Source organism: Myotis myotis, unplaced genomic scaffold (genome assembly GCF_014108235.1).
Source record: "Myotis myotis isolate mMyoMyo1 unplaced genomic scaffold, mMyoMyo1.p scaffold_m19_p_3, whole genome shotgun sequence".
Lineage (NCBI taxonomy): Eukaryota > Metazoa > Chordata > Mammalia > Chiroptera > Vespertilionidae > Myotis > Myotis myotis.
In genome coordinates this window covers 330,206-354,216 of record NW_023416335.1, presented here as the reverse complement: position 1 = coordinate 354,216, position 24,011 = coordinate 330,206, and the positions used below count along the sequence as shown (strand labels likewise).

The 24,011-nt window shown below is 57.2% G+C and overlaps 1 protein-coding gene and 1 long non-coding RNA gene across 3 annotated transcripts; one reads left to right on the top strand and one right to left on the bottom strand.

Moving 5' to 3' along the window:
• Positions 1 to 797: 797 nt before the first annotated feature.
• On the bottom strand, positions 798 to 18,670 carry ERICH1 (glutamate rich 1). Of its 2 annotated transcripts, XM_036299602.1 has the most exons (6): positions 18,605 to 18,670; positions 14,686 to 14,817; positions 10,586 to 10,753; positions 2,872 to 3,348; positions 1,675 to 1,866; positions 798 to 1,257 (listed from the first exon to the last, which is right to left on the bottom strand). In XM_036299602.1, the coding sequence occupies exons 1-6, from the start codon at positions 18,624 to 18,626 to the stop codon at positions 1,154 to 1,156; spliced, it is 1,095 nt and encodes a 364-aa protein (XP_036155495.1). In that variant the 5' UTR covers positions 18,627 to 18,670; the 3' UTR covers positions 798 to 1,153. The 2 variants fall into 2 exon arrangements, with proteins under 2 accessions (XP_036155495.1, XP_036155496.1); XM_036299603.1 differs by lacking the exon at positions 1,675 to 1,866.
• On the top strand, positions 18,135 to 21,915 carry LOC118650971. The gene is made up of 3 exons (XR_004966079.1): positions 18,135 to 18,359; positions 20,473 to 20,866; positions 21,043 to 21,915. It is a non-coding gene; the product is annotated as an uncharacterized LOC118650971 (long non-coding RNA).
• Positions 21,916 to 24,011: the final 2,096 nt, after the last annotated feature.

The window sequence follows — 24,011 nt, the reverse complement described above, 5'->3', positions numbered from 1 at the left end:
TCTGGGGAAGGGGGGCCTGCCTGCTGTCAAAGAGAAGGTGGGCTGGGCACCTGGAGCGGAGTTTTTTAATTTTAAAATGTTTTTATTGACTTTTTGAGAGAGAGAGGAAGGGAGAGGGAGAGAGAGACAGCAACATCGAGAGAAACATGGACCAGCCTCCTGCACGCTCCCCACTGGGGATGGAGCTGGCAGCCTGGGCCTGCGCCCTGACCTCCTGGTGCACAGGAGACGCACAACCACTGAGCCACGCCGGCCGGTGAGAGCACTGTAGTCACCCCCACCCCCAGCGGGGGCGGGAGCCATGGCTGGGCCTCCCGCAGCGACTGCCCGCACCCTCGGCCCCAGGGGACGGGCCAACTGGGCTCTACATTTGAAAACTCTGGCGAGAAGGCTGCTCCGGGGACGGAAAGGGTCACCCCATGTGTGGATCTGCGGAGAGGCCTGGCTTCTGCGAGGAACGCACACAGGATAGGACAGGAGAGGTGATGGGGCGCCCCGGTCACGTCTGGACCTCCCAGCAGGGAGTCCTGCCCCCGGCCGCCCTTCAGCCTCAAAAAGAGCGACGGCTGCACAGCGGAGGCTGAGCCTAATGCCCCGACCCGACCCTCATGTTATGGACACTTGACCCGATGCGCCCATTTCCAAGGATGGGGCCAGGGCCCTCCTGAGTGTCGCACCACCAGGCGACGGGCCTCAGGCCGCGAAGCTGCTAGCCTGCCTGCTCCCCACGCAGGCCGGCGCCCGACACCATTCCTTCTCCGAGTGCGAAAGGGAAAAAACAAAACCAACAACTAGAATCACACGACTGGAACCACAGCATTTAACAGCCACAGGCACTCTCGAGACAGAGCCTTCAGGGGCGAGATCATTTGAAACTTTATAAAAACAGACCCAGCCTCACTGCCGGCTTCCTCACCTTAGAGCGCACTTTCGTTTTCACAGGATAAAGACGGCCCGCATCACTGGGCGGTGGTGCAAGGCGTGTCTGGTCGGTGCCTGTGCTGTGCGGGGGGGGGGGGGGCCTCGCACCGGCCCAGCACGGGACACGGGTAAGCTGCGTGGCAGGAACGTCCTCCCAGGACCGGGGCCTCGTGTCTTTGTGTCGAGGGCGTGAGCGCAGCGCCTGCCGTCTGTTAGGGCCGCCTGCTCCGCGTCAGCTCTGCTCAGGAGCCGCTGCCTCCGGGTCACCCCCCGTTCTCTCAGGAAGGATGTGGGTGAGCCAGTAACTGAAGAAGGCGGAGACCACCCGGGCTTGGTCTGCAAAGAACAAAACCAGAACAACAGAGAAGGAAGCACTGGACAGGCTACCCTGTGGACAGCAGCCCGTGGGCCCAGCGTGGCCGCTCAAACACCTAGGACTCGCAGCTTTGGTACAAAGATGCTGAGGGAGCCGCCCTCGCTGGGAACCACATCACATGAAGAGCACAGCGGGAGCCCTGGCTGGTGTGGCTCAGTGGATAGAGCACCAGCCTGCGGAGTGAAGGGTCCTGGGTTCGATTCCCGGTCAAGGGCACATGCCTGGGTTGCGAGCTTGATCCCCAGTAGGGAGCCCACAGGTGTCTGCACGGCTGACAGAGCTGTCCCCCCCCCACCCCCGCAGATGCCCCCTGCAGGCCGCTCAGTGCTCGGCCCTGACTCCTGACCACGGGTGAACCGAGCCCTGTGGGCGCGTACCTGGCGGCAGGGTGCAGTGCTCCTCGAACGCCTGCAGGGCGCGCCGCAGCCCCCCAGGATCCTGCAGGAGCAGCAGCGCCTTCATGTGGCCCAGGGCCCGCAGGTCGGAGGCGGGCACGCTGCCAGCGCCCAGGCCCCTCAACAGCGCCTCCGAGGCGGCCAGGAAGGCGGGGTCCAAGCCCTTGGAGACACCTACACAAAGGCAGGGCCCGGGAGACGCACTCGCGTTGTCCTTCCGTCCAAGGAGAACGGCTCCTACTCGGAGGCTGCGAGGGGAGCAAGGCCCGGAGGCCACGGAGCAGAGCCCGCAGGAGACACACACCCCGCCGCTCCCGGGAACTGGGCGCCGCTCCGGGACCGGCAGGGGGGCAGCCTCCACGCCACTGGGCGCCGCGGGGGGACAGGACAGGACAGGACGCCGGCCCTGCAGACGGTCAGGCCTCGGAGCAGCAAGGAGACGCGGGAGCGGGGCCCGCTGCCGCCTGAGGACAGCGTGTCCTCTCCTGTCACCGTCCACGCGCCCCCGGCTGCGGGTTCCTGCATCGGTCCTGCGTGCAGTTCCCAGAACGTGCTGAGGGTGTGGCCTGATGGCCCCTAGGGACTCTGAGAACTCCCAAGTGTGATCTCCTGAGAGCCCGTCCTCCCCCTCGCCCCCTCCTCCTCCTCGCCCCCTCCTCCTGTCGCTCTGCTGGGGCCGGCCTGCCAGTGACTGTCTTTTAGCTGAATCTAATCTGCTGCCTAAACTCGTGTTTGAGTTTTTAATTTATTACATTTTTCAGATCTAGGGTTTCCATTTCATTATCTTAATAGATTCAAATGAACTGGTGAAATTCTGCAATTTCCCCTCTGTTTTTGAACATCATGATTATAGCTATTTTAATTAAAATTCCTTGCCTGATAACATTGGGCGTATTGCACTTTTTTTTAGAAATAGAGCCGATTCCAACGCGGACGTCGGGGTACGAGCCGGGAGACCGTGCTGGGAGCCCGGCGGCGCTGTGCCTCCCGCCGTGTGCTGAGCTAAGCGCTGGCGGGTCCTGGTAAGAACTTCAATATTCTCATTTCTGCCTCAAAACTAATGGTTGTTTTGAATATCGGTTATTTTGTATTTTAAACATTTAAATATTATACTATTTTTGCTTATTTTTCCAAATACGTAGGTGCCATTATCCAAAAGAAAAACAGGGAAAAACATACCATCATAAAAATACATTTCCTGTGTTGACTTCAAAAAATCGAGGATACCCTCTGCCTGGTCGTCGGAGCCTTTGCCCCCGTCCTGCTCGGCGTCCACGCTGTCTTCACGGTCCTCCTGGTCCTCCGCGTCCCCCGGGTCCTCGGCCTCGGAGCCACCCCCTCCGGCCCCCTCGCTGGAGTCCCCCGGCTCCACGTCGCCCTCGCCGGGCGCGTACAGGAAGCTGATGCCGGCGGCTTTCGTCAGCACGCCGGCTGCTCGCTTCCTTTTCATTTGCTGCTTCTTCTTCAGTTTCCTCCTCTTGTTTCTGCTGATGGCGGGGCCGTCCGCGTGCCGCGGCTGCAGCCTTCCTTCTAAGAGGCTCTGCTGCTTCTCTGATTCCACCTCTTCTACGTGAGCGCTGCTGGGACGTCCAATTTTTTTCTTTGATTTATGCTTCCTAATTCTTCTTCTCTTCGGTTGGTCATGAGGATCCCGATCTATAAAACACGAGTTCAAGTCAGCAATGTTCTGCCTGATGCACCACAACAAGCATGTTAGCACAGTTCCCATCAGGACCTTGTAACTTTAGCAGAACAGGAATTAAAAACATTTAGTTCTCAACTGTATCTCAACCGATTACACCACCCAGGATTCTGAGACGTACAATGAGGCTAAGTAACAGCCGTCTTGTTCTTAGAAAGAGAAGGCCTGTCAGACCTGCACCGAGGGACAGACATCTGCTCAGCGGCTGGGGCTCAGCCGATGGCAGCCCCTCCGGCCGGAGCGCAGCTTCCCTTCCCTTCCCTGGCCGAGTCCCTGGCGGAGGGAAACCTGGGAGGCGGGAGGCGGGACGTCTCAGGGAGCAGCGCAGCACAGGCCACGGGAGAGGGCCTGGCCCGGCCGCTCACAGCTGTGCTGTGTCACCTTTGAGCTGTTTTGCACTGAATAAAGTTTCCTTCTTCACCCCAAAGGCCATCAGTTGAGAAGATATGTGCACAGTTAATGCAATCGTGACGTACAGTGTGGTTTTAAGGATGCAGTTGCTGCAGTTTTGTCGGGAGTAACCTTCATTCTACGGCCACCCACACCATCAACAATGCGCTGTACCACCAGCACCCGCGGCGGGAACAGTGGGTGTGAGCACCTGCTGCACCTCGGCTCCCACTCTGGGCCTGGGCCCTCCAAGTCCACCGCCTGGAGCGGCGTGGCTGCAGCTGCTCTGCTGTGACCTGGGCTGTGACCCGACCTGATGGGCATGGGGATGGGGGGGAGAGCCACGCCCTTGCCCTCGCCCTCCTGAGCAAAGCACAGGCCCCGCCCAGTGCCTCCCAAATTCTGTCAGCAGGTTCCAGCAGACTTTAGAGCAGTGGTTCTCAACCTGTGGGTCGCGACCCTTTGGGGGTCGAACGACCCTTTCTTTCACAGGGGTCGCCTAAGACCATCAGAAAACACATATATAATTACATGTTGTTTTTGTGATTAATCACTATGCTTTAATTATGTTCAATGTGTAACAATGAAAATCCATCCTGCATATCAGATATTTACATGACGATTCATAACAGTAGCAACATGACAGCGATGAAGTAGCAACGGAAATAATTTTATGGTTGGGGGTCACCACCACATGAGGAACTGTATTGAAGGGTCAGCATTGGGAAGGTTGAGAACCACTGCCTTAGAGGAAGTTCATGGCCATGGCCGGCAGGTGGCACTGTCCCCACAAGGCCGTGGTGCCCTCAGATCCTCTGAATGGGACTGGACAGCCTGGACAGCCCGGACAGCCCGCACAGCCCGCTCAGCCCGGAGGGGACACACCGCGCCTCACAGGATCAGCTGGAATCTTTATTCCTATCATTTCTGCCCTTCAAAGGCTCTGCCCTCAAACACAGGCTCCTCCAGCCACTGCCCAGGCGCTGACCTCCCTGACATCCCTCCCTCCAGCTGGAGCACAGGAGGTCACACGCTCCAGGTGCTCCAGCACCCACACCCCCTCGTCCTCCTGGCCTGTCACCTGCCTGGGACCCGCAGCCACAAGCGAAGCTACCGGAAGTTTACTCAGGGAGCCAGAGGCCTGGCTATTTATAACCCGAGGAGCTCACTCATTCTGAAAAGCTGCCATCCCCAAACATACCTTTCCTCGCACACGTGCTAATTTTAAAAATACCCGCAGTTTGTCAGAAGTCTCTCTGCCACTGTTTGGCACCCACGCCTGATGAGGCTGTAGTGGAAACAGACCCCGAAATAGCCGCCCTGCAGCTGCACTGTCACGCGGACACAGCGCAGCGACTTAAAGGAAGAGCTTTATTCCGGATTCAGCGCTAAGGCTACCAAGGCGCGTGGCATGTCCCTCAGCCTCCAGGTGCTCCAGGGGCCAAGTAACAGCAGGAACTGACATTCCACCTTGATCGAAACCATGTGTACCAAGTCAGGTGTTAACTATAATGACATCAGGTGCTTCAGATGGACAATCTATTGCCTTCCTACAACTCAGCACGTTTTGTCCTAACGCATCCTGTCACAGGCACTTAGCAAGGTCAGACTGGGGCCCACAGACCGGGCCCAGCTGGAGGCACAGGGTGGGAGGAGGGCGAGCTGGGGCAGCGCCGAGGACTGAACCTTCTCACTGAGTGGCTCCGGCGACGGCGCCTGCAGGCAGGGACCAAGCTTGGAGCGGAGACTTGACCTTTTTCTTTTTTAAATATTTTTTTTATGAATTTCAGAGAGGAAGGGAGAGGGAGAGGAAGACAGAAACATTGGTGATGAGAGAGAATCATTGGTCGGCTGCCTCCTGCAGGCCCCACCCTGGGGATATCAAGAACATGTGCCCTAGCCGAAACCGGTTTGGCTCAGTGGATAGAGCGTCGGCCTGCGGACTGGAGGGTCCCGGGTTCGGTTCCGGTCGGGGGCATGTACCTGGGTTGCGGGCACATCCCCAGTGGGGGATGTGCAGGAGGCGGCTGATCGATGTTTCTCTCTCATCGATGTTTCTGACTCTCTATCTCTCTCCCTTCCTCTCTGTAAAAAATCAATAAAAATATATTTAAAAAAAAAAAAAAAAGAACATGTGCCCTTGATGGGAATCGAATCTGGGACCCTTCAGCCTGCAGGCCGGTGCTCCATCCACTGAACCGATCCATCGGGCTGGACTAGATGCTGCCTTTTGGAGAAACCAAGATGGCGGCATATGTAAACACCTGAAATTGCTGCCTCGCACAACCATTTCAAAAATACAACTGAAAGACAAAACGGACATCATCCAGAACCACAGGAAGGCTGGCTGAGTGGAAATTCTACAACTAGAAGGAAAGAGAAAAGCACACTAAGACTCAGAGGAGGTGCAGAAGTAAAGTGCAGAGGTACGGAGGCGCGCGGGCGGGAAGGGCTGGCAACTGAGGATGTGGTTGTCTTTTTCAATCGGGAGGGAGACACAAGCTCCCGACTGCTCTGAACTCCAGTTCCGGGAAGTCTCTGGGGACCCAGGACTCATACGGGGAGAAACTGGACTGTCTGGCATCAGGCAGAACTCGAGGGCGGCTTTCTCTCAGAGGTGCTTGCAGCGATTACAACCACGACAGAGAGCAGAGGGCAGGCCCACGTCTGCTGGAGGCTGGGGAGGGAGCTAGAACAGTTTGGAGAGGGAGGGACGTGGGGTGGAGGGAGGGAGGGAGGGAGGCCCCACTGAGCGAGGAAGGAGCCGAGGGTGGTGGGGAGGGCCCGCCTCAGGAACTGAGGATGGACGTGAGGTCCACACAGGACAAAGGGTGGGGAGCCGGGTGGCAGGGCCCGTGGGGCTCAGTGCAGCTGAGGACAGTGAAAGGGCAGGAGCCCCAGGCACGGCCCGCAGGAGGCGGACTCAGGAGGGATGTGAATTCACAGCGGTGGCCATGGAAGGCACGTGAGTGACAAGAGAAGGGCCAAAGGGACACGGGGCCCCGTGACTGACCGCCAGGGAGGCACCTGCACTGACCCCACTTCGGACGGGGAAGGAGAAAGTGGCTGGAGACAAGACCCGCGCGTGGGGAACCTCTGCGCTGTGACGGGAAACGGCCGGGAAACAGCCGTCTCTTGCACGAAGGTCCGTCCTGCAGGAAGGACCGCCCACCCCAAGGCCGGCGGGCGGCCAGCGAGAAACGGGGTCTGAGAGGTGAGCCAGGTGCAGAGTCGAGGCCGTGTGTGCGCGGGAACTTGGTCTGCTATGGAGTGTTTATAACAGCATCGGGGAAAGGAACAGCTGCTTCAAGCGAAGGCACAGGATAAAGGGCAGCGCTGTTTTAAAGGGTGGGTCTGCCTTGTAAGGAAATGCATTGAGAGGAACTGGAAACCATGTAGAGCCTGGAACAGGAGGCCTGGGGCCCTCGCCGCTCCGGCGGCTCCCCCTCCGCCTCCCCATCTGGGGCCGGCTGCCCAGCCCATGGGGAGCCTTGCCTCCCCGGTTTGTTCTATTTTAAGGAAATTAGCTCATCGACCAGGGAATGTGCAAGTATCACTTCCCACCTTGCTCCTTTGTTTTCAACCCTGTTTACTGTGCCTTTTGCCATGAAAAAGTGTGAAGAGATCCACAGTGAAGCCTGTGTGAGAAGCTCTTAGGCTCACGCGCACGCCTCACATCACAGGGAACAGGCATTCCCCAGCCATCGGCTAAAACAGTGGTTCCCAAACTTACCTGGCCTACCGCCCCCTTTCCAGAAAAAATACTACTCAGCGCCCCCTGGAAATTAAATTTTTTAAATTTTAATAGCAATTAAACAGAAAGATATATGTATTAATGTTTCTACCTTTTTCGTAAAATATAGTAAAGAAAGGTGTAAATTAGAAACATTGAAGTTTGAAATTATGAAACTATTTATTGAACTCAGAATAGAAAGGTAATACAAAAAAGTTAAAACAAATGCACCTGTGGCCATCACTGCCCCCCTGGATTGCTGCAGCGCCCACCAGGGGGCGGTAGCACCCACTTTGGGAATCACTGGGCTAAAACGTAAGAGACTGGTGGTGTCCCTGCTGGAAAGCGCACTTCCTCACCCCGCCTCCGGGGGCGCACTCGCTAGCGTGCCCAAAGAGCCTGTCAACAGCCCGCATCCAGGGGCAGAGCTGCCGTGTGGGGTCTCAGCTTTCCATCCGAGACCCACCTCCAACCACACAGTGACGCACTGGCACTCACTGAGGCACCTTAGAAACTTCTGGATGCTTTCAACTGGGCAGGGGGGCTAGTTAACAAGCTGGTTTCATAAAATAGGTCCCAGCTGTTTTAAAAAGTGGTATCAATACATCTCTATGCACCGAAAGGGAAAACCTGCATAACACTGAGAGCAACATCCAGTTACAACACCGGCCGCGACCCAGGGGCAACCTCTAAGTCTGTGTACCACACGCATGGGGAGGCATGCATGCTATGTACCACACGCATGGGGAGGCATGCATGCTGTGTACCACACATATGGGGAGGCATGCATGCTGTGTACCACACGCATGGGGAGGCATGCATGCTATGTACCACACGCATGGGGAGGCATGCATGCTGTGTACCACATGCATGGGGAGGCGTGCATGCTGTGTACCACACACATGGGGAGGCTAGTATGCTGTGTACCACACACATGGGGAGGCATGCATGCTATGTACCACACGCATGGGGAGGCGTGCATGCTGTGTACCACACACATGGGGAGGCATGTATGCTGTGTACCACACGCATGGGGAGGCATGCATGCTGTGTACCACACACATGGGGAGGCATGCATGCTGTGTACCAAACATATGGGGAGGCATGCATGCTGTGTACCACACACATGAGGAGGCATGCGTGCTATGTACCACACGCATGGGGAGGCATGCATGCTGTGTACCACATGCATGGGGAGGCGTGCATGCTGTGTACCACACACATGGGGAGGCTAGTATGCTGTGTACCACACACATGGGGAGGTATGCATGCTGTGTACCACACGCATGGGGAGGCGTGCATGCTGTGTACCACACGCATGGGGAGGCGTGTATGCTGTGTACCACACACATGGGGGGCGTGTATGCTGTGTACCACACACATGGGGAGGCGTGCATGCTGTGTACCACACGCATGGGGAGGCGTGCATGCTGTGTACCACACGCATGGGGAGGCATGTACAGGACCTGAGCTGCCTTGGGCTGTGGGCCTCTGGGGACATGTTCCATCTTGTCATCGTCTATAAAACGGGACTTTTCAAAAATAACATTGCTGTTGGAAGAAAACTTCTTTTCATTTTAGAAAAATAACCCTCAGGACGTGTCCACCATGTGGTGTGGCCCCTACTTCTGTCCTGAGCTGTGGAATCGGCCTGTGGAGGGAAATGGGCCGGCTCCCCCGGGAGAGAAGACACCACGCTGAAGGCTCATGCTGACGGCCCCATGCACCCGGCAACACAGGAAGAAATCAATTAACAGGAGGGTTTGCCTCACAAACAGCGTATAAAAATGTAACTTGTAATAATGGTGTAGTCAAAAGTTACCACTGACTCTGCCAGGTTACTATGGCAACTTAAATGGAATAGATGGTACTCAATTCCCCTTTTCTTTACATTTTAGAGAAATCGTCTGCTCTAATGCCCACTGTCAGAGCAGACGCCGGCACCAGGCCCACCCCGGCCCCCAGCCCCCTTTCCGGAGGCGGCGGTGCCCCGCCCTGGCACAGGAAGCGTGATGGCTGGTAGGGGTTGGAGCACACGGCTTATAGGAGATCCATGTGTCCAGTTGGTGCCGTCATCGTCCCGTTTCCTACGAGGCCGTCACTCTAGCTCTGTCCGTGGAGCAGGCTGGGACGGGGCGCTGGTCTGGGACAGCTGGCACGGTCTCAGCCGGGGCCCTGCACACCTGCCCTCGGGCCGACGCCTGCTCACCAAAGCCATTTATCCTTAAAAAAACAGTGCAGTGTGGTATGGCATCATCTATTTACCTAATAATTATATTCTAAAGATTTTCAACCAGACCCGGAAAGATGACTCTGTGACTCCTTGGCGACTCCATTTTCGGTTTTGTGGTTTCTGAGCCTTTAATTGGGAAGTCAGGAAGATCAATGAGCTAGAAAACCACATTTTAAATACTCAAGCTAATTAAGGCCCGAGCACAGTTTCCAGCTTCCACCTGGTGAAAACCAGCTGGATCAGGTTTTGTTTGAAAACACGCACTCCTCTAGTAGCGGTTCTCAACCTGTGGGTCGCGACCCCTTTGGGGGTTGAACGACCCTTTCACAGGGGTCGCCTAAGACCATCAGAAAACACATATATAATTACATACTGTTTTTGTGTTTAATCACTATGCTTTAATTATGTTCAATTTGTAACAATGAAATTGGGGGTCACAACATGAGGAACTGTATTAAAGGGTCCCGGTATTAGAGAAGGTTGAGAACCATTGCTCTACAGCAAGTCTGGATGATGACTCAGAGGAAAAGCTACCCTTTTGCTTCTCAGGTAGACAATTCCTGGGCAGCATCCGCCTGTGACCGGAGACCAGGCAGCGAAAGCAGAGCAGACAGAGCGGAAATGCCCGCCCAGACCTTGTCAGGTGTTGGAGAAGCAAGAAAAAACTGACAGGAAACCAAGACAGTAGTGACACAGATGCAGCTAAGATCACACCGCAGAGGGCTGCAATCTCGCCCGCCCACTGTGGCTGTACGGGGACAGGCTCACCCCTAACGATGAACTGAGATGAAATCAATGCCCCAAACAGGATGGTCGGGAAAGCATGCTTTCTCACCTGCCACGCCCTCGCTGCTGGAGGAGCCCTCGGAATCCGCAGAATCCGCGCAGCTGGGGGGCTCGGGCTCAGGCTCGGGCTGGGCAGGGGCAGCAACAGGAACATAGCCCTCAGGAGGCAAAGCCACAGTGTAGAGCCGCCCGCCAGGCAGGGGCCCAGTGCCGCCACCTGCAGGAGGAAACGGGCACAACAGGGGTCATCGCACTCCTCCAAACCCTTCCCTGGGAGCCCCACAGCAGTGAGCTCCATCCAGCTCAGCGCTGCCCCACCTCCCCCCCGCCCCCCCAGTGCTAGAGCGAGTCGGTGACCCACGCGGCCAGGAAAGGCACGCTCAATGATCATTTACATTCACATCAGGTCACTTATTATGTCAACTTCCAGGCTCTTATGACATAAAGACATAACTAATTAACGAGTAGGAAGCAGAAAATACTCCACAGAACACACCCATCCTTATCACATGAGTCTCAACATTTTGGTGGCATAATCTTCTGGAACTTCATGGACACTAACAACCCATATACACAGTGCATGTGTGCGCGCACGCGCGTGTGTGTGTACACAGACACAGACATAGACACACATGCAGATACATGGGATCATGCGCACATTTTATTATAAAACATTTATATATCATACGCTTGAATAATATTGTATATATATTAATATTGTTTATATATTATACATACAATATCATTCAAAAGTGAATGTTATAAATTATATTTAAATCTACAGTCTTTTTTTCAAGAAAAAAAGATTTTAAATATAATAATACTAGAGGCTCAGTGCACAAAATTTGTGCACTCAGGTGGGGGGCACCGCAGCCCGGTCTGTGCCCTGTCACAGTCCAGGAGCCCTCAGGGGATGTCTGACTGACGACTTAGGCCTGCTCCCCGAGCCTAAGCCGGCAGTCGGACATCCTTAGCACTGCCATGGAGGCAGGAGAGGCTCCCGCCACCACCACTGCACTCACCAGCTGTGAGCCCAGCTTCTGGCTGAGCAGCACTCCCCCTGTGGGAGCACACTGACCACCAGGGGGCAGCTCCTGCATTGAGCGTCTGCCCCCTGGTGGTCAGTGTGCATCATAGCGACCGGTCATTCTGCCATTCGGTGGATTTGCATATTAGCCTTTTATATATCGGATTACCAAACTGTACTAACATAGTATAATATCACAAAAGTTGTAAGATATTAAAAATCTGCAAATAACAGGATTACTTTTATTATATTCTAAAATATTTCTTTTCTCTGACTCTATTTTTGTTCATTAGTTTATGTTATTCAGTATATTCCACAAATGAGTGAGATCATGTGATATTTATCTTTCTCCAACTGGCTTATTTCGTTCAGCAGAATGCTATCCAAATCCATCCATGCCGTTGCAAATGGTAGGAGTTCCTTCTTTTTTACAGCAGCATAGTATTCCATTGTGTAGATGTACCAGTTTTTTAACCCACTCATCTGCTGATGGGCATTTAGGCTGTTTCCAAATCTTAGCTATTGTAAATTGTGCTGCTATGAAAATAGGAATCAATCCTTTCTGATTGGTGTTCCTGATTTCTTGGGATATATTCCTAGAAGTGGGATTACTGGGTCAAATGGGAGTTCCATTTTTAATTTTTTGAGGAAACTCCATACTGTTCTCCACAGAGGCTGCACCAGTCTGCATTCCCACCAGCAACGCAAGAGGGTTCCTTTCTTCACATCCTCGCCAGCACTTGTCATTTGTTGTTTTGTTGACGTATCCATTCTGAGGTGTGAGATGGTACCTCATTGTCATTTTGTAAATCTACAATCTTTCAATAGCTTCATAATAATCCATGGAATTGGCAAATTATATCTTAACCACTGTTTTAAAGTTTATACACGGAGGCCGATTCTAAATTTCTGTCAGAAATGGCTGGTGACCACCCTTGCTGTGGGCAGCTTCCCACACGTTTCTGAATGTCTGCACGTCCTGGGCCTGGCGTCAGCTGGGAGGGCACCACCATGCCGGCCCAACTTAATACCGACCAGCCTCTCTCTCACGGGCCCGCCCTGGCGCCCAGCCCGAGGGTCTTCATAGTGGCCACACTCGGGCTGTGCCTGTGCACCCTGCCCGCCTTCCTGCAGTGGGTGCACCTGGAAGAGGGACAGGCCTGGGCCGGGCGGCTGCGTGGCTGTGCAGGGGCAGAGCCGCCCTCTGGCCCGGTGAGCTCATCCCCGCCAAGTCGCTGTTGGTCATGGTTTTTACGCCTGCTGGCTTCCCATGGCCAGGCTTCTCATCAAGTTCTCTCCAGTCCAAATCCCAGAGCGTGCAAACACAGTGCCTTTTCCAACCTCCACACAAACACAGCAAGCCCCTGGCTCCCCTCCCCGTGCACCCATCCATGCCCTTTGCCCCTGACTCCGTTCCCGCTGGGCCCCACCCCACAAGCCTCTGGTCACAGAGGCTTCCAAGTTTCGCCAAACACAAAAAGTCATGACTTCTTCGTCAGTTAGCAGTTCTGTTACCAAGACTTAAAAAGATCCCTTCCGGCCTCGCTGCTTCCTCCACTATCTCATACCTCCTCTCGAGGCTCCTTTTTTGTTTCTGTGAAACACATGCTTTATTGTTCTCTCAGTGAGGTGTGGGTGGTGAGATCCCTTAAGCTTGGTAAAATGAACACAACTTTAGAGGATTCTATTTATTACATGCTAATAGGTGCTGAAACCACCCGGCGCCAGGTAAACGCCGGACGTGCGGGACGCCGCCCTCTCCGCGAGGCAGCTCCCGCAGTCATGTCCTCCTGCCTTTGTTCCTCAGGCGACTCATGTGGGTGCCAACAACACACGCCATTCCCCTCCCGGACGCCGCGGCCAGTGTCTCCATGCTGCTGCCCCTCCTGGCATCACCCGGCGCTGCCCCTTCCTGCGGGCACGAGCGCCTTCCCCGGGACAAGGCTGCTCTTCTCCTGCGAACGGACATGCAGACTCCCGCCATGCTCCTGCTGCTCTGAGCGATGATGTCATGAATAACTTGAACACGCCTGTTCCCGGCCCTGGAGCTTCAAGTTCAGGTAAAATGGCTCAGGTGTGACTGCCGAGCCCTGGTGTGCACTTGTAACCTTTCATGGGTTCCCACGGCCTTCCGTGGACGGGCCGCAGCGATTCTCCCCACAGCCAGGCCGAGTGCTTGCCCGCCCTTCCTAACACGTGTCAGCAAATTCCCGACAGCCTGACTCGTGGGAACGTCCCAGGACCACCCTCACGTGGGCCTCGCGGTGCCAGCAGAGGGAGCCTGGCGTGATGCTGAAGAGCCACGTGGATCTTCTCCGTGACGCCCGTCACTCTCCTGTGCCCGTGTCTCTCTGGAGCTGTGGCTCATGTTCTTACTAGCACACGAGCTCTTGATTCCTGACGGAAGGGAACCCTCACCCAGGCCCGAGCTGCCACATCTTTTCCAGCTGACTGTTTGCCTTCCGACTTCGCTGCGGGCAGGGTTTTAGTTCTCACGAGGTAGTGACAGTCTCCTGCCCTGTGCTCCGCTGCTGTCCGAAGGCCCTCAGGGCAGAGCTCCCAGCTTCCCCCGGTCCCCGACGGTTTCAACACTTTAGAGTGAAACCCGGTCTCGTCTTGAGAGAGAGCATGGCTCGGAGTATTCCTCCCGGAGACGGCGCAGCCACCCCTCCGTGTCTGTGGCACATCCAACTGCTCCCCGTCCGGACCACGTTCCAGACCTGAGCGCCCAGCCCTGGCCCGGCCTCAGGGGCCCGAGGCTCCACACGGACGTGGGACGGAGAACTGAGCTCCTAGCTGACAACCCCCGTCCCGGGGCCCCAACAACAGACATCCCTCTGTCCCGGCTGGAAGTGGAGACCAGGCCTCTCCTGGGGGTGCAGCGGCTGTCTCCCCCGTGTCCTCACAGGGCCGCCCCTCTGTGTGCATTTCGTGTGAGTTTCCAAAGACACCATTCAGCCCCCAACAGGCACATTCTGTGAAGAGTGAGAACCCAGTCCCCAGCCCTTGTCCCTCCCGCAGGGCTGGCCGGCGGTCCTGTCCATCCGACCAGTTTGCAGACAGACGGCCGTGGTGGAGCCAGGTGTGCGTCTGTGACTCCCCGTGACCTACGAGCCCCTCACCTGCCAACGGGGGGACGCGCCGGCATCGCTCCTTCTCGGGAGGGGTTTCGGAGGCCGCAGGCGGACACGCCCTCTTTTCTTGGCCACGTGGATCCTGAGGAAAAAGTCTCTTCAGCACTTTTTCAACAAACACTAAAATGCAACCAATTAACAAAAAAACAAAACAAAAAAAGAGAATTACTTAAAGCAGTTTTATTTAAATTGCATATAGAATTTACTTAAAACAAAGACATATTCTAATATTAATACCAGAAAGAAAGGTGACTGTCATTACAGGACCCCAGCCCTGTTCCCCCAGGACCCCCAGCCCTGTCCCCCCAGGACCCCCAGCCCTGTCCCCCCAGGACCCCCAGCCCTGTCCCCAGAGGACCCCCAGCCCTGTCCCCCCAGGACTTCAGCCCTGTCCCCCCAGGACTCCAGCCCTGTCCCCCCAGGACCCCAGCCCTGTCCCCACAGGACCCCCAGCCCTGTCCCCACAGGACCCCCAGCCCTGTCCCCCCAGGACTTCAGCCCTGTCCCCCCAGGACCCCCAGCCCTGTCCCCCCAGGACCCCCAGGTGTCTGGACAGGACAGGAGGCCCGTGAGGAGGTGGCAGGGGCGCTGTGCTGGGCCATTCACTCTGCAGTTAACTGTGCAGTCACCCGGGGCCAGCACCTGCGAGCTGGGGGAGGGGGGGGCGCCCACAAAATGCAGCAGGAGCCCCAGGCCCACCGGCAGCTGCCGCATGATGGCAGGATCCCGACGCCTTCCCCACCCCGGGATGCAAGTGCAGGGAGTTCTTTCCGCTCTGCCTCCTCTGAGTGCCAGCACGAGGGCCTGCCCGACAGCCCTGCATCCCGTCTGAGTCCCCCCCGCAGTCCGAGCAGGAAGGAAGCCACTGCCCACACCTGGGACGTGGGCCCTCCGGGTTCACTTCAGTTACCTCCCAGGCGACAACTTTCCAGCACAAAAGAGCACATTTCAAACACACGTACTTCCTACTCAGGGCGTGCTGCTGCCAGGCCCAACCTCCCGCCAGCCCGGAGCTGGGCACCGATTGGGGAATCCGCGGCACCGCTCTGAGCAAGGGGCCCAGAGCTGAGTCTGTCCTTTCCAAACGCAAGCGTGCTGCTCTGGAGATGCAACCACCCCCTCCCCCAAGGGAACCGCCGGAACGGCAGAGCCAAGCTGCTGGCTGGTCCCGTGGCATCCCCAGCTCCCGCGTGGACCGGTTAATACGGGTTCTGTGTGTCTACTTCCCGGGAGTTAGCGCGTGCTCGCTTCCCTTCCGTAAATGCCCACGTGGCCCGTGTCCTCCCCGCCGTGTGGGACCCAGCGCTCTTGGAGAGCAGGGCAAGTGCAGGCCACCGCCCTCCACCGTCACACATCTCCCTAATTGTAAGTCATCCCGAGCCACAAGGTGTGAAAACGGACGACAGGACGCCTCAGGCTTTCACGCTTCAACAAAGCCCAAGCACTCGAATCCGTTCCGACCACAAACTCCCGTAAGTGTGGCTCAGAGCCCAGTGTGGCCCCAGTGGAGTTCTCTTCCGGGGGCTTGTGAAGAGGAGGAGACAGCCTGGCCGGTGTGGCTCAGTGGATAGAGTGTCGGTCTGTGGACCAAAGGGTTCCGGGTTCGATTCTGGTCAAGGGCACGTACCTTTGTTGCAGGCTCCTCCCTGGCCTGTGCCCTGGTTGGGGCACATGCAGGAGGCAACCAATTGATGTGTTTCTCTCAGATCCATGTTTCTCTCTGTCTTTCCCTCTCTCTTCCATTGTCCCTGAAAATCAATGGAAAAATATCCATGGGTGAAGATTAATTAAAAAAAAAAGAGAGAGAGAAGACACACAGCACTGACACGGTTCCCACGTCCACCTTACACTTTGAAGACATATGAATCCAAGCTTCCAAACACAATGTTCTCAAACAGCCTAACTCCACTCCACAATTCTGTCCCATTTCCAACAGAGAAAAGAAGGCTGGTTTTGGGGAAGATGTGTCTTTGACTGATGAAGATAAGAAAGGTTTCAGTCATCTCAGTTCAGTGAGCTGGCCAAGGCTGTAAAAAGTAGACCGGGTGTGGCCTTGCTGGTGTGGCTCAGTGGTGGGGCACTGCTCGGTGCCGTGAAAAGCCGCGGGTTTGGTTCCTGGTCAGGGCACGTGCCTTGGCTGCAGGCTCAGTCCCCGCTGCAGTGTGTACAACGTTCCTCTCTCACATCGTTGTTTCTCTCTGTCTGTCTGTCTTGTCTGTCTCTCCCTCTCTCTACATCAGTGGTTCTCAACCTTGGCTGCACATTAGAATCGCCTGGAAATCTTTTTAAAATCCTGATTTCTGGGCCTCATCCTCTGGAAATTCTGCGTCTTTGTGATGGGGTGAGGCCACAACGTTAGTAACAAAGAAACAGAATTTCCGGAGGATGAGGCCCAGAAATCAGGATTTTAAAAAGATTCCCAGGCGATTCTAATGTGCAGCCAAGGTTGAGAACCACTGGTCTAAAGCAGCGGTCGGTAAACTCATTAGTCAGCAGAGCCAAATATCAACAGGACAACGATTGAAATTTCTTTTGAGAGCCAAATGTTTTAAACTTAAACTATATAGGTCGGTACATTGTTATTAACTTAATTAGGGTGCTCCTAAGGCTTAGGAAGAGCCACACTCAAGGGGCCAAAGAGCCGCATGTGGCTCGCGAGCCGCAGTTTGCCGACCACCGGTCTAAAGCAACACCCCGCTGAGGCGGACCAGGTGCATTCAGATTCCAGTAACTTCCTGCACAGGGCAGAGCACTGAAGGCAGGAAACAATGAAGTCCGAGAAACAAGGAAAACCTGGGTGAAGCAGAGGGAACCCCGATCAAAAGGCTGGAAAGCAGGAGGGGGTGCGCCAGCCCCTGGGTCAGGCCTGCTCCCAGGGCCCGCACCGTGTGACTGCACAGCCATCCCGCAGACGGTGCGACATGGCACGTAGGTGGGTGTCACTCACATCTGTCCGTCCATTCTGGGGCCTCACCGGACCGGGCAATTGAAAGCCACGACTCTGTGCTCCTGGGAGGGCAGGGAGCACAGGGGGCTCCTCGGAGGCCGATGGGCGGGTGGTGGGGCGCTGCACTTCCTGCTCCCGCATTCTGCCTCGCTGACACATCAGTCTCCTTTTCTCATTTTAAGCAAATGCTTATTGACTATAGTTGCCCCTGGCTTTTCATTTCAAAGGGCCAGAATGCTATCCTCCGTTTTAACGGTGAGAACAGGCTGGTGTTTGCCGGAGGCCAGGGGGGGACCGGGTGGAGAGGCACCAACATCCAGATGTAAGGGAGCAGGTCCCGGGAGGCGGGCGCAGCGCGGGGACGGCCGCTCACAACCCTGTGCTGCCCAAGTCGCGGCTGCGGAGCGAACTCCACAGCGGCCACCCCACGAGTCACGTTTGCCACCACAGGAGGCGGTGGTTGGAGCGGCCACGCCCGTGGCGTCATCAGGCCGCGACCTTAAACTTAGGCAGGGCTGCCAGCCCCGGGTCTCGGACGCCGGGCCCCAGGAAGCGTCCCTTTTCCATGGTGACGGTGGTCGCGGGGTCATGGCGACGACGCGCCGCCGCTGGCGCTGGGTAAACACACGGTCCCTCAATCGCTACTGGGTGCCCTGCGAGGCGCCTAAGTTGCAGGGAAATGCGAGCACCGCCATTTAAGTCGCGAAGTGTCCAGGTAAGTCACCCCTGCAGCCCCGCCCTCCGCCCCCAGGACAGTTACTCCTGAGCGGGGCCCGCCGGTCCTGGGGTCCCCACGGGCCTTGAACCCCCGCCCCCGCCCCTCGGACCAAAGCTGGGCTGCGGATCCGGACGCGACCGGGGACCGGGTGTGGAGTCCGGCGGGACGTGGGCCGGGCCTGCGCCGAGAGCTGTCCGAGCGGCGGCCTCCCCCGCGCCCCGCGCCCCCCGCCCCGCGCCTACCGTGCCTCCGCGCCGCAGCCATGCGGGTCCCCGACCTGCCTCCGGGTTCCCAGCGCCGCTTCCGTATCCGCCCCTGTGGACCCGCCCACAACAGCGGCGTGCCCAATCCGGGCCCAGGGCCTCCACCATTGGTGCCACCAGCCGCGCCCCTGCTCCGGATTGGCTCTCGGGGATATGTGGGCGTGGCCTCCGAGCGCTTCTGCTCCGCGCACACGCAGAGGAAAGTGAACCCCGAGGGCGCCGGACCGCGCGGCGGAGCGGTCGGGGCCAGAGGGGTGCCCGGGCGGGATCAGCGGGGCGCCCGGGAGCGGAGGCTGCTGCGCGGGCCGAGGGGAAAGGGGGTCCCACAGCAGCCGGCGCCCGCCCGCACACCTGGGCAGGGCCGCCGCCAGGTGCAGCCCCCCGCCCCATTCCCGGGGACCTGGGTTCGCCCCCCTCCCCGGGTGTACGCCTTGGGAAACGTATTTCCGAGCTGTGTCGGTCACTGTTGTGCACGCTGGGGTGCCCCCGCGAGTGGTGGGGTGACAGTGTGAGGGAGATGAGAGCATGGGGGGAAAGGGCAGTAGGAAGGGGGGGTAGGTGGGGAATCGGGGAGCCTCAGAGAATCTGAGCGGGGCTCGAAGCAGGGCCAGCACGTGTCCCCAGGCCCTGAGGGTTGTGTCGGGGAGCAGTCCCCCCCCCCCCCCCCCCGTGGCCAGTGTGAGGGCACAGTGCCGGGCAGGGGAGGGAGGAGGGATGGGGTCAGACTCCAGGGCGCGGGAGGGCGTCCGCCTTAGGTTTTCCAGCCGGCTGCGATGGGATCTGGAATCGGGGCTGGTTCCAGATCCCACAGTGACACCATCTGACATCTGGAGGAGTCCCTGGGGCCACTGTCCCCAGAGATGGTGGTGCGGGGAGCATGGAAGCCCGCGGAGGCCTTGGAGGCGGGCTAGCATGGGCAGCTGCGGGAAGAGGTGGCTGGATTTGGGGGTGTATTTGAAGACTGAGCAAAAGAGATTCTGACTGAGGGGGTGTTGGGCTGGGGCAGAAGAGAGGTGGCCAGTGGCCCCCCGTGTGTGGTCTGGGGACCCAAGGCCCGCCGTTCCCCGAGGACCGCCCTCGGGGCTGCCCTGGAGGCTAAGCCACAGAAGTCCTTTGTCTCTCGGGGTGTTGATGCGTGAGGTGAGGCCCATCCCAGACAATCGGATGTGTCAAGTGCAGTGGTCAGTGACCTTGCCGGCAGTGATTCTGTCGGCTGGTGGAGGCCCAAGCTTGATGGGAATTCACTGAGCACATTGAATGTAGATCCCTCTCCACTGGGATCGGGGAAGTGGGGTCGGAGCTGGAGGGCTTTTAAAAGACAGAACACACGCCACGTACATAATCAAAACAGGGTTAAAAAACACACCGGAACACACACCACATACCCAGCCAATTTGTGTCTGAAGTATCGGGTCAGGTTGAGATTGAAAAAAGGAACAATGATTAACAAAAGCGCCAAAGACCTTAATAGACACAGGAGATATGCAGGTGGTGAATAGCATAGGAAAGGATGTGCCACCATCGGGCAAATGCAATGCGATGCAAATTAAAGCCCCAGTGAGCCACCATTGCACTCCGATTGGAAAGACCAAATTCCAGGCACTGACCACACCAGGTGCTGGTGAGGAGAGGGGCCCTGGGGATGGCGCTCACTGCTGGTGGAAATGAAGATGTGCAGCCACTTACGGGTTTGACTGTTTCTTGCAAAACGAAGCATACTCTTACCATGCCACCCAGCAAACCAAGTGAGGGGAAACGACTGTCCACGCAAAACCTGCACAACAGTTAGCAGCAGCTTCACTCATAATTGTTAGAACCTGTAAGCAACCAAGATGCCCTTTCTGTAGGTGGCAGGTCAACCGTGGGACCATCAGACAATGGATTCTTCAGCTGAAAAGAAATGAGCTATCAAGGCATGGACAGACGAAGAGGAACACGAAATGCCTGTGACTGAGGGACAGAAGCCAATCTGAAAAGGCTCCGCACCGTGTGACTCCAACCCTACGATGTTCTAGAAAAGACAGAATTACCGAGACAGTAATAAATCGGGGGTTGCCATGGGGGTGAATGGAGGGATGAATGGGTGGAACTACTCTGTGTGATACCATCATGACGGACACACGTCATCATACATCTGCCCAAACCCAGAGAATGGACACAGAGTGAACCCCGATGCCCACTGTGGACTCTGGGTGACCACGGGTCCATTGTGACAGATGTGGGGATGCTGCTAATGGGAAGGTAGGAGTGTGTGGGAGATCTCTGCCTTTACCCCAGGCTTGCTGTGAGCCTAAAACTCTCCAAACTGTGATAGAGAACTTCAAAAACGAGAGTGGTGCAGAGGAGAGGGAACGAGCTGGCCCCTGCCCTCGGCGGGGCTGCCTGTGAGTCTGACATTCTCTCCTCTGCATCCCCAGCAGCCCTCCAGCCCTCGACCTTCTGGCCTCAGGACCCACATGCTTCCTCCTGTCCCGACTGCCTGCCTCCACTCTGTCCTCTGCAATCGGCTCTGCTGCCCAGTGTGTTCTGCATCCTCCGGGGCTGTCCTGCTCCTGCTGAGGCCGGGGGGCTCCACTCACCAGTCCCTGCATTCAAGCTGCTCACTGGGCTCTCAGAAGCACACACCACCTGCCAAGCACCTGCCGAGCCCGGCCTGGGGCTCAGTGTGCCCTCCTCCCTGCCTCTTCCTCACAGCCCCTCCCGAAACAGCACCCCTTGTGTGCCACCCGCAGAACCCCCCCCTCCCCCCCGCTGGCTCACATCTGCAGGGTCACTAGCTAGGAGTGGTCCAGGCATTTCAAATGGGACCTCCCCAATTCCACACTCGTCTCCTCACCCCCAACCACCTCCCTCTCTCCTCCCAGCAGCCACGAGGATGTGACTTTCATTCAAAAGTCACATTTCCAAGCTAAAGAAAAATCACGCGATCATATCAATAGGTGCAGAAAAAGCATTTGACATAATTCAACAAAATGCAAAGTTCAAGGTAAAAACACCCAGCAAACTACAATAGGAAGGGGGGGGGCACTTTAGACCTGATAAAGGACATCTGCAGAAACCCTGCCGCGAATGCCACGTTTACCAGGAGAAATGAGATGCTTCCTTTGGCCATCATGGCTCCTCCCTCCACCCCTTTCCCAGGTCAGGCTGGGAGTCGTGGCTAATGCACTGTGACCAGTAGAAAGAATAAAAGGTATATAGTGATTGTCTATGCAGAACATCTTATTTCCCAGCTCAGAACCCTACATCAAATTTCATTGTGTCCAGCAGACAATAGGATAGTGAAGGCTGGGGGGCAGAGGGGTGTGGGCTGGAGGGGGTCACTGGGGGAAAAAGTGGGACATGTAATACTTTCAACAATAAAGAATTATTTAAACAAACTGTCATGTGTCCATGGTATAATTCGGAGTCCGTGAATGTCCTTTAAGCCCGCAGACGTGCACTGCAGATGTGTTCGTCTGCCCTCCCACTTCTCATGTTGTCCTGGTTCCTCCGACTCCCACAGCACCAAGTCCTTCCACGCCCCCGCACCCCACCTGCCCCCGCACCCCACCTTCCCCCGCTCTCCTGGCCAGCAGCCCTCCCTGCCTGGCTTTTCCTGCTCTGACAGAAGTGGAAACTGTCCTCAATCTGGTGCTGAATGTCCCCTTGACCTCCCTGCTGGCACCTCAAACCCTGTGGGTCGACCTCCAGGCTTTCTTTGAAGCTCTGGGAGCTGCTCAGCCAGAGGAACCTGGGGGGTGGGGGGAGGAGGAGATAGGGGTGGGAGTGCAAGTGTCAATCATTGGGTGATGGAAGTCAGACAAAAACTGTCTGCCTGCCAGCCTTCCGGGTGCATCCCCCGGGCCTTCCCGAGGCCGAGCCAGTCTGAGCCCCGTTGTCCACGGGTGGCCAGCTTGGAAACCCGTCCATCCGGTGTCCTCTCTCCTGTTTCCTGGAGGCACCCTCCACACCAATGCCTGGGCCCAAACCCACGCCTGGGACCTGCTCTCTGGAGAAGCGGAGGAAGAGGAAGGTGTTTATCAATGAGGGCTCCCTAGGCTGTTCCCTGACCCACGAGCCGACTGGTGGCCCCTGCAGTTCTCCAGCCCGACCCTCTACCTTCCCTCGGGGAAGTGGCCGTGGACTGTGCTGTTGGCCCCTCCTGCCACTGGCTGTTCCTCTGTGTTCTGCTCACACATGGAGAGCCCGTGGCCAGCACCCAGCACCCAGCACCCAGCTCACACATGGAGAGCCCCTGACGGCACCCAGCACACTCTCGTCCTGTGTGTTGTGCGGTGGCATGAATGAGTAAATACATGGATCTCAGAAAGACGAAGGCATGAGGACACAGACGAAGCGGAGGAAAGTAAATTTTAAAATAAATAAAAAATCGATCTTGCGTCTGGAGTTCGGGGTGCGGTCTGGTACACACTGCCCACTGGCTTCTGACGTGGGGACAACACTGAAGGGCGCTCCGTCCCCCCGAATCTGGGCTGTGGGGTGCTTCGCTGCAGGCTGTACCCTGGCGCCTCAGCACGCAGACCTTCGCTGAGCAACCATCACACATGGAGAGACCTGGTGGGGACACGGCTTTTGGTGAAGGATCCTGCAGTTTCTGGAAAAGGTCGCCGTGTCCCATTCCAAGTCGTTCCATCTCCTGATCTCTCTTCCTGCTCAGATGCCCATCCATTTCCTTGAAAACTTACCCAGATGTTTCCTTGTCTGTCAGCTTTCGTGTCCTTTATCTCATTGGAACCGCTCCACCGTCGGTCCGTCGGTCCGGGCCGCAGAAAGCCCTCTAGCGCAGAGGTGGTGGCGGTGGGGCTCGGTGGCCATGGCGGTGAGGGCCTAGCGGCGGGGATAAAAACGGACTCAGCTCCGCACAGCGCGGCCGTCCTCCCGCCCGCCCCCGTCCCGCCTGGGAAGGTGTCCCCAGGAGTTCAGTCCCGTCCATCAAACACGGCCCTTGCGGATGCAGGCTGTCAGCACCACCGGACGGAGCTCATTCCCTCCCTCGTCCCCCGGCTGCGTGGTCTGAGCGGCTGCCCGCGGGCGGTGCGCGCTGCCTCGGGGACGCGGCGGACCGCTGCCCCGCGAGGACAGGAAGGGGCGTGGGAGGCTCGGCCGGGGCCCCGCGGCAGCAGGATGGACGGTCCCCCCGCGGAGCCCGGGCGTGCAGGAGACCGTCCCGCGTCCGCGACTCCCTCGCGCGATGCGCCCGCGTGTCCCTCTGCGCGCCCGGAGCGCGCTGCCCCGGCCGGGTGTTCGGGGGCGTGTGGCACCCGCGGCGACTCCCAGGGCTTCGGGCACCTGCTCAGGGGCAGCGCCGGGGCCGCCGGGAGCGCTCCGGACCCTCGTGTCCCCGCTGTCCCCGCGTGACCGGCCGCTCCCCGCGCAACAGTTG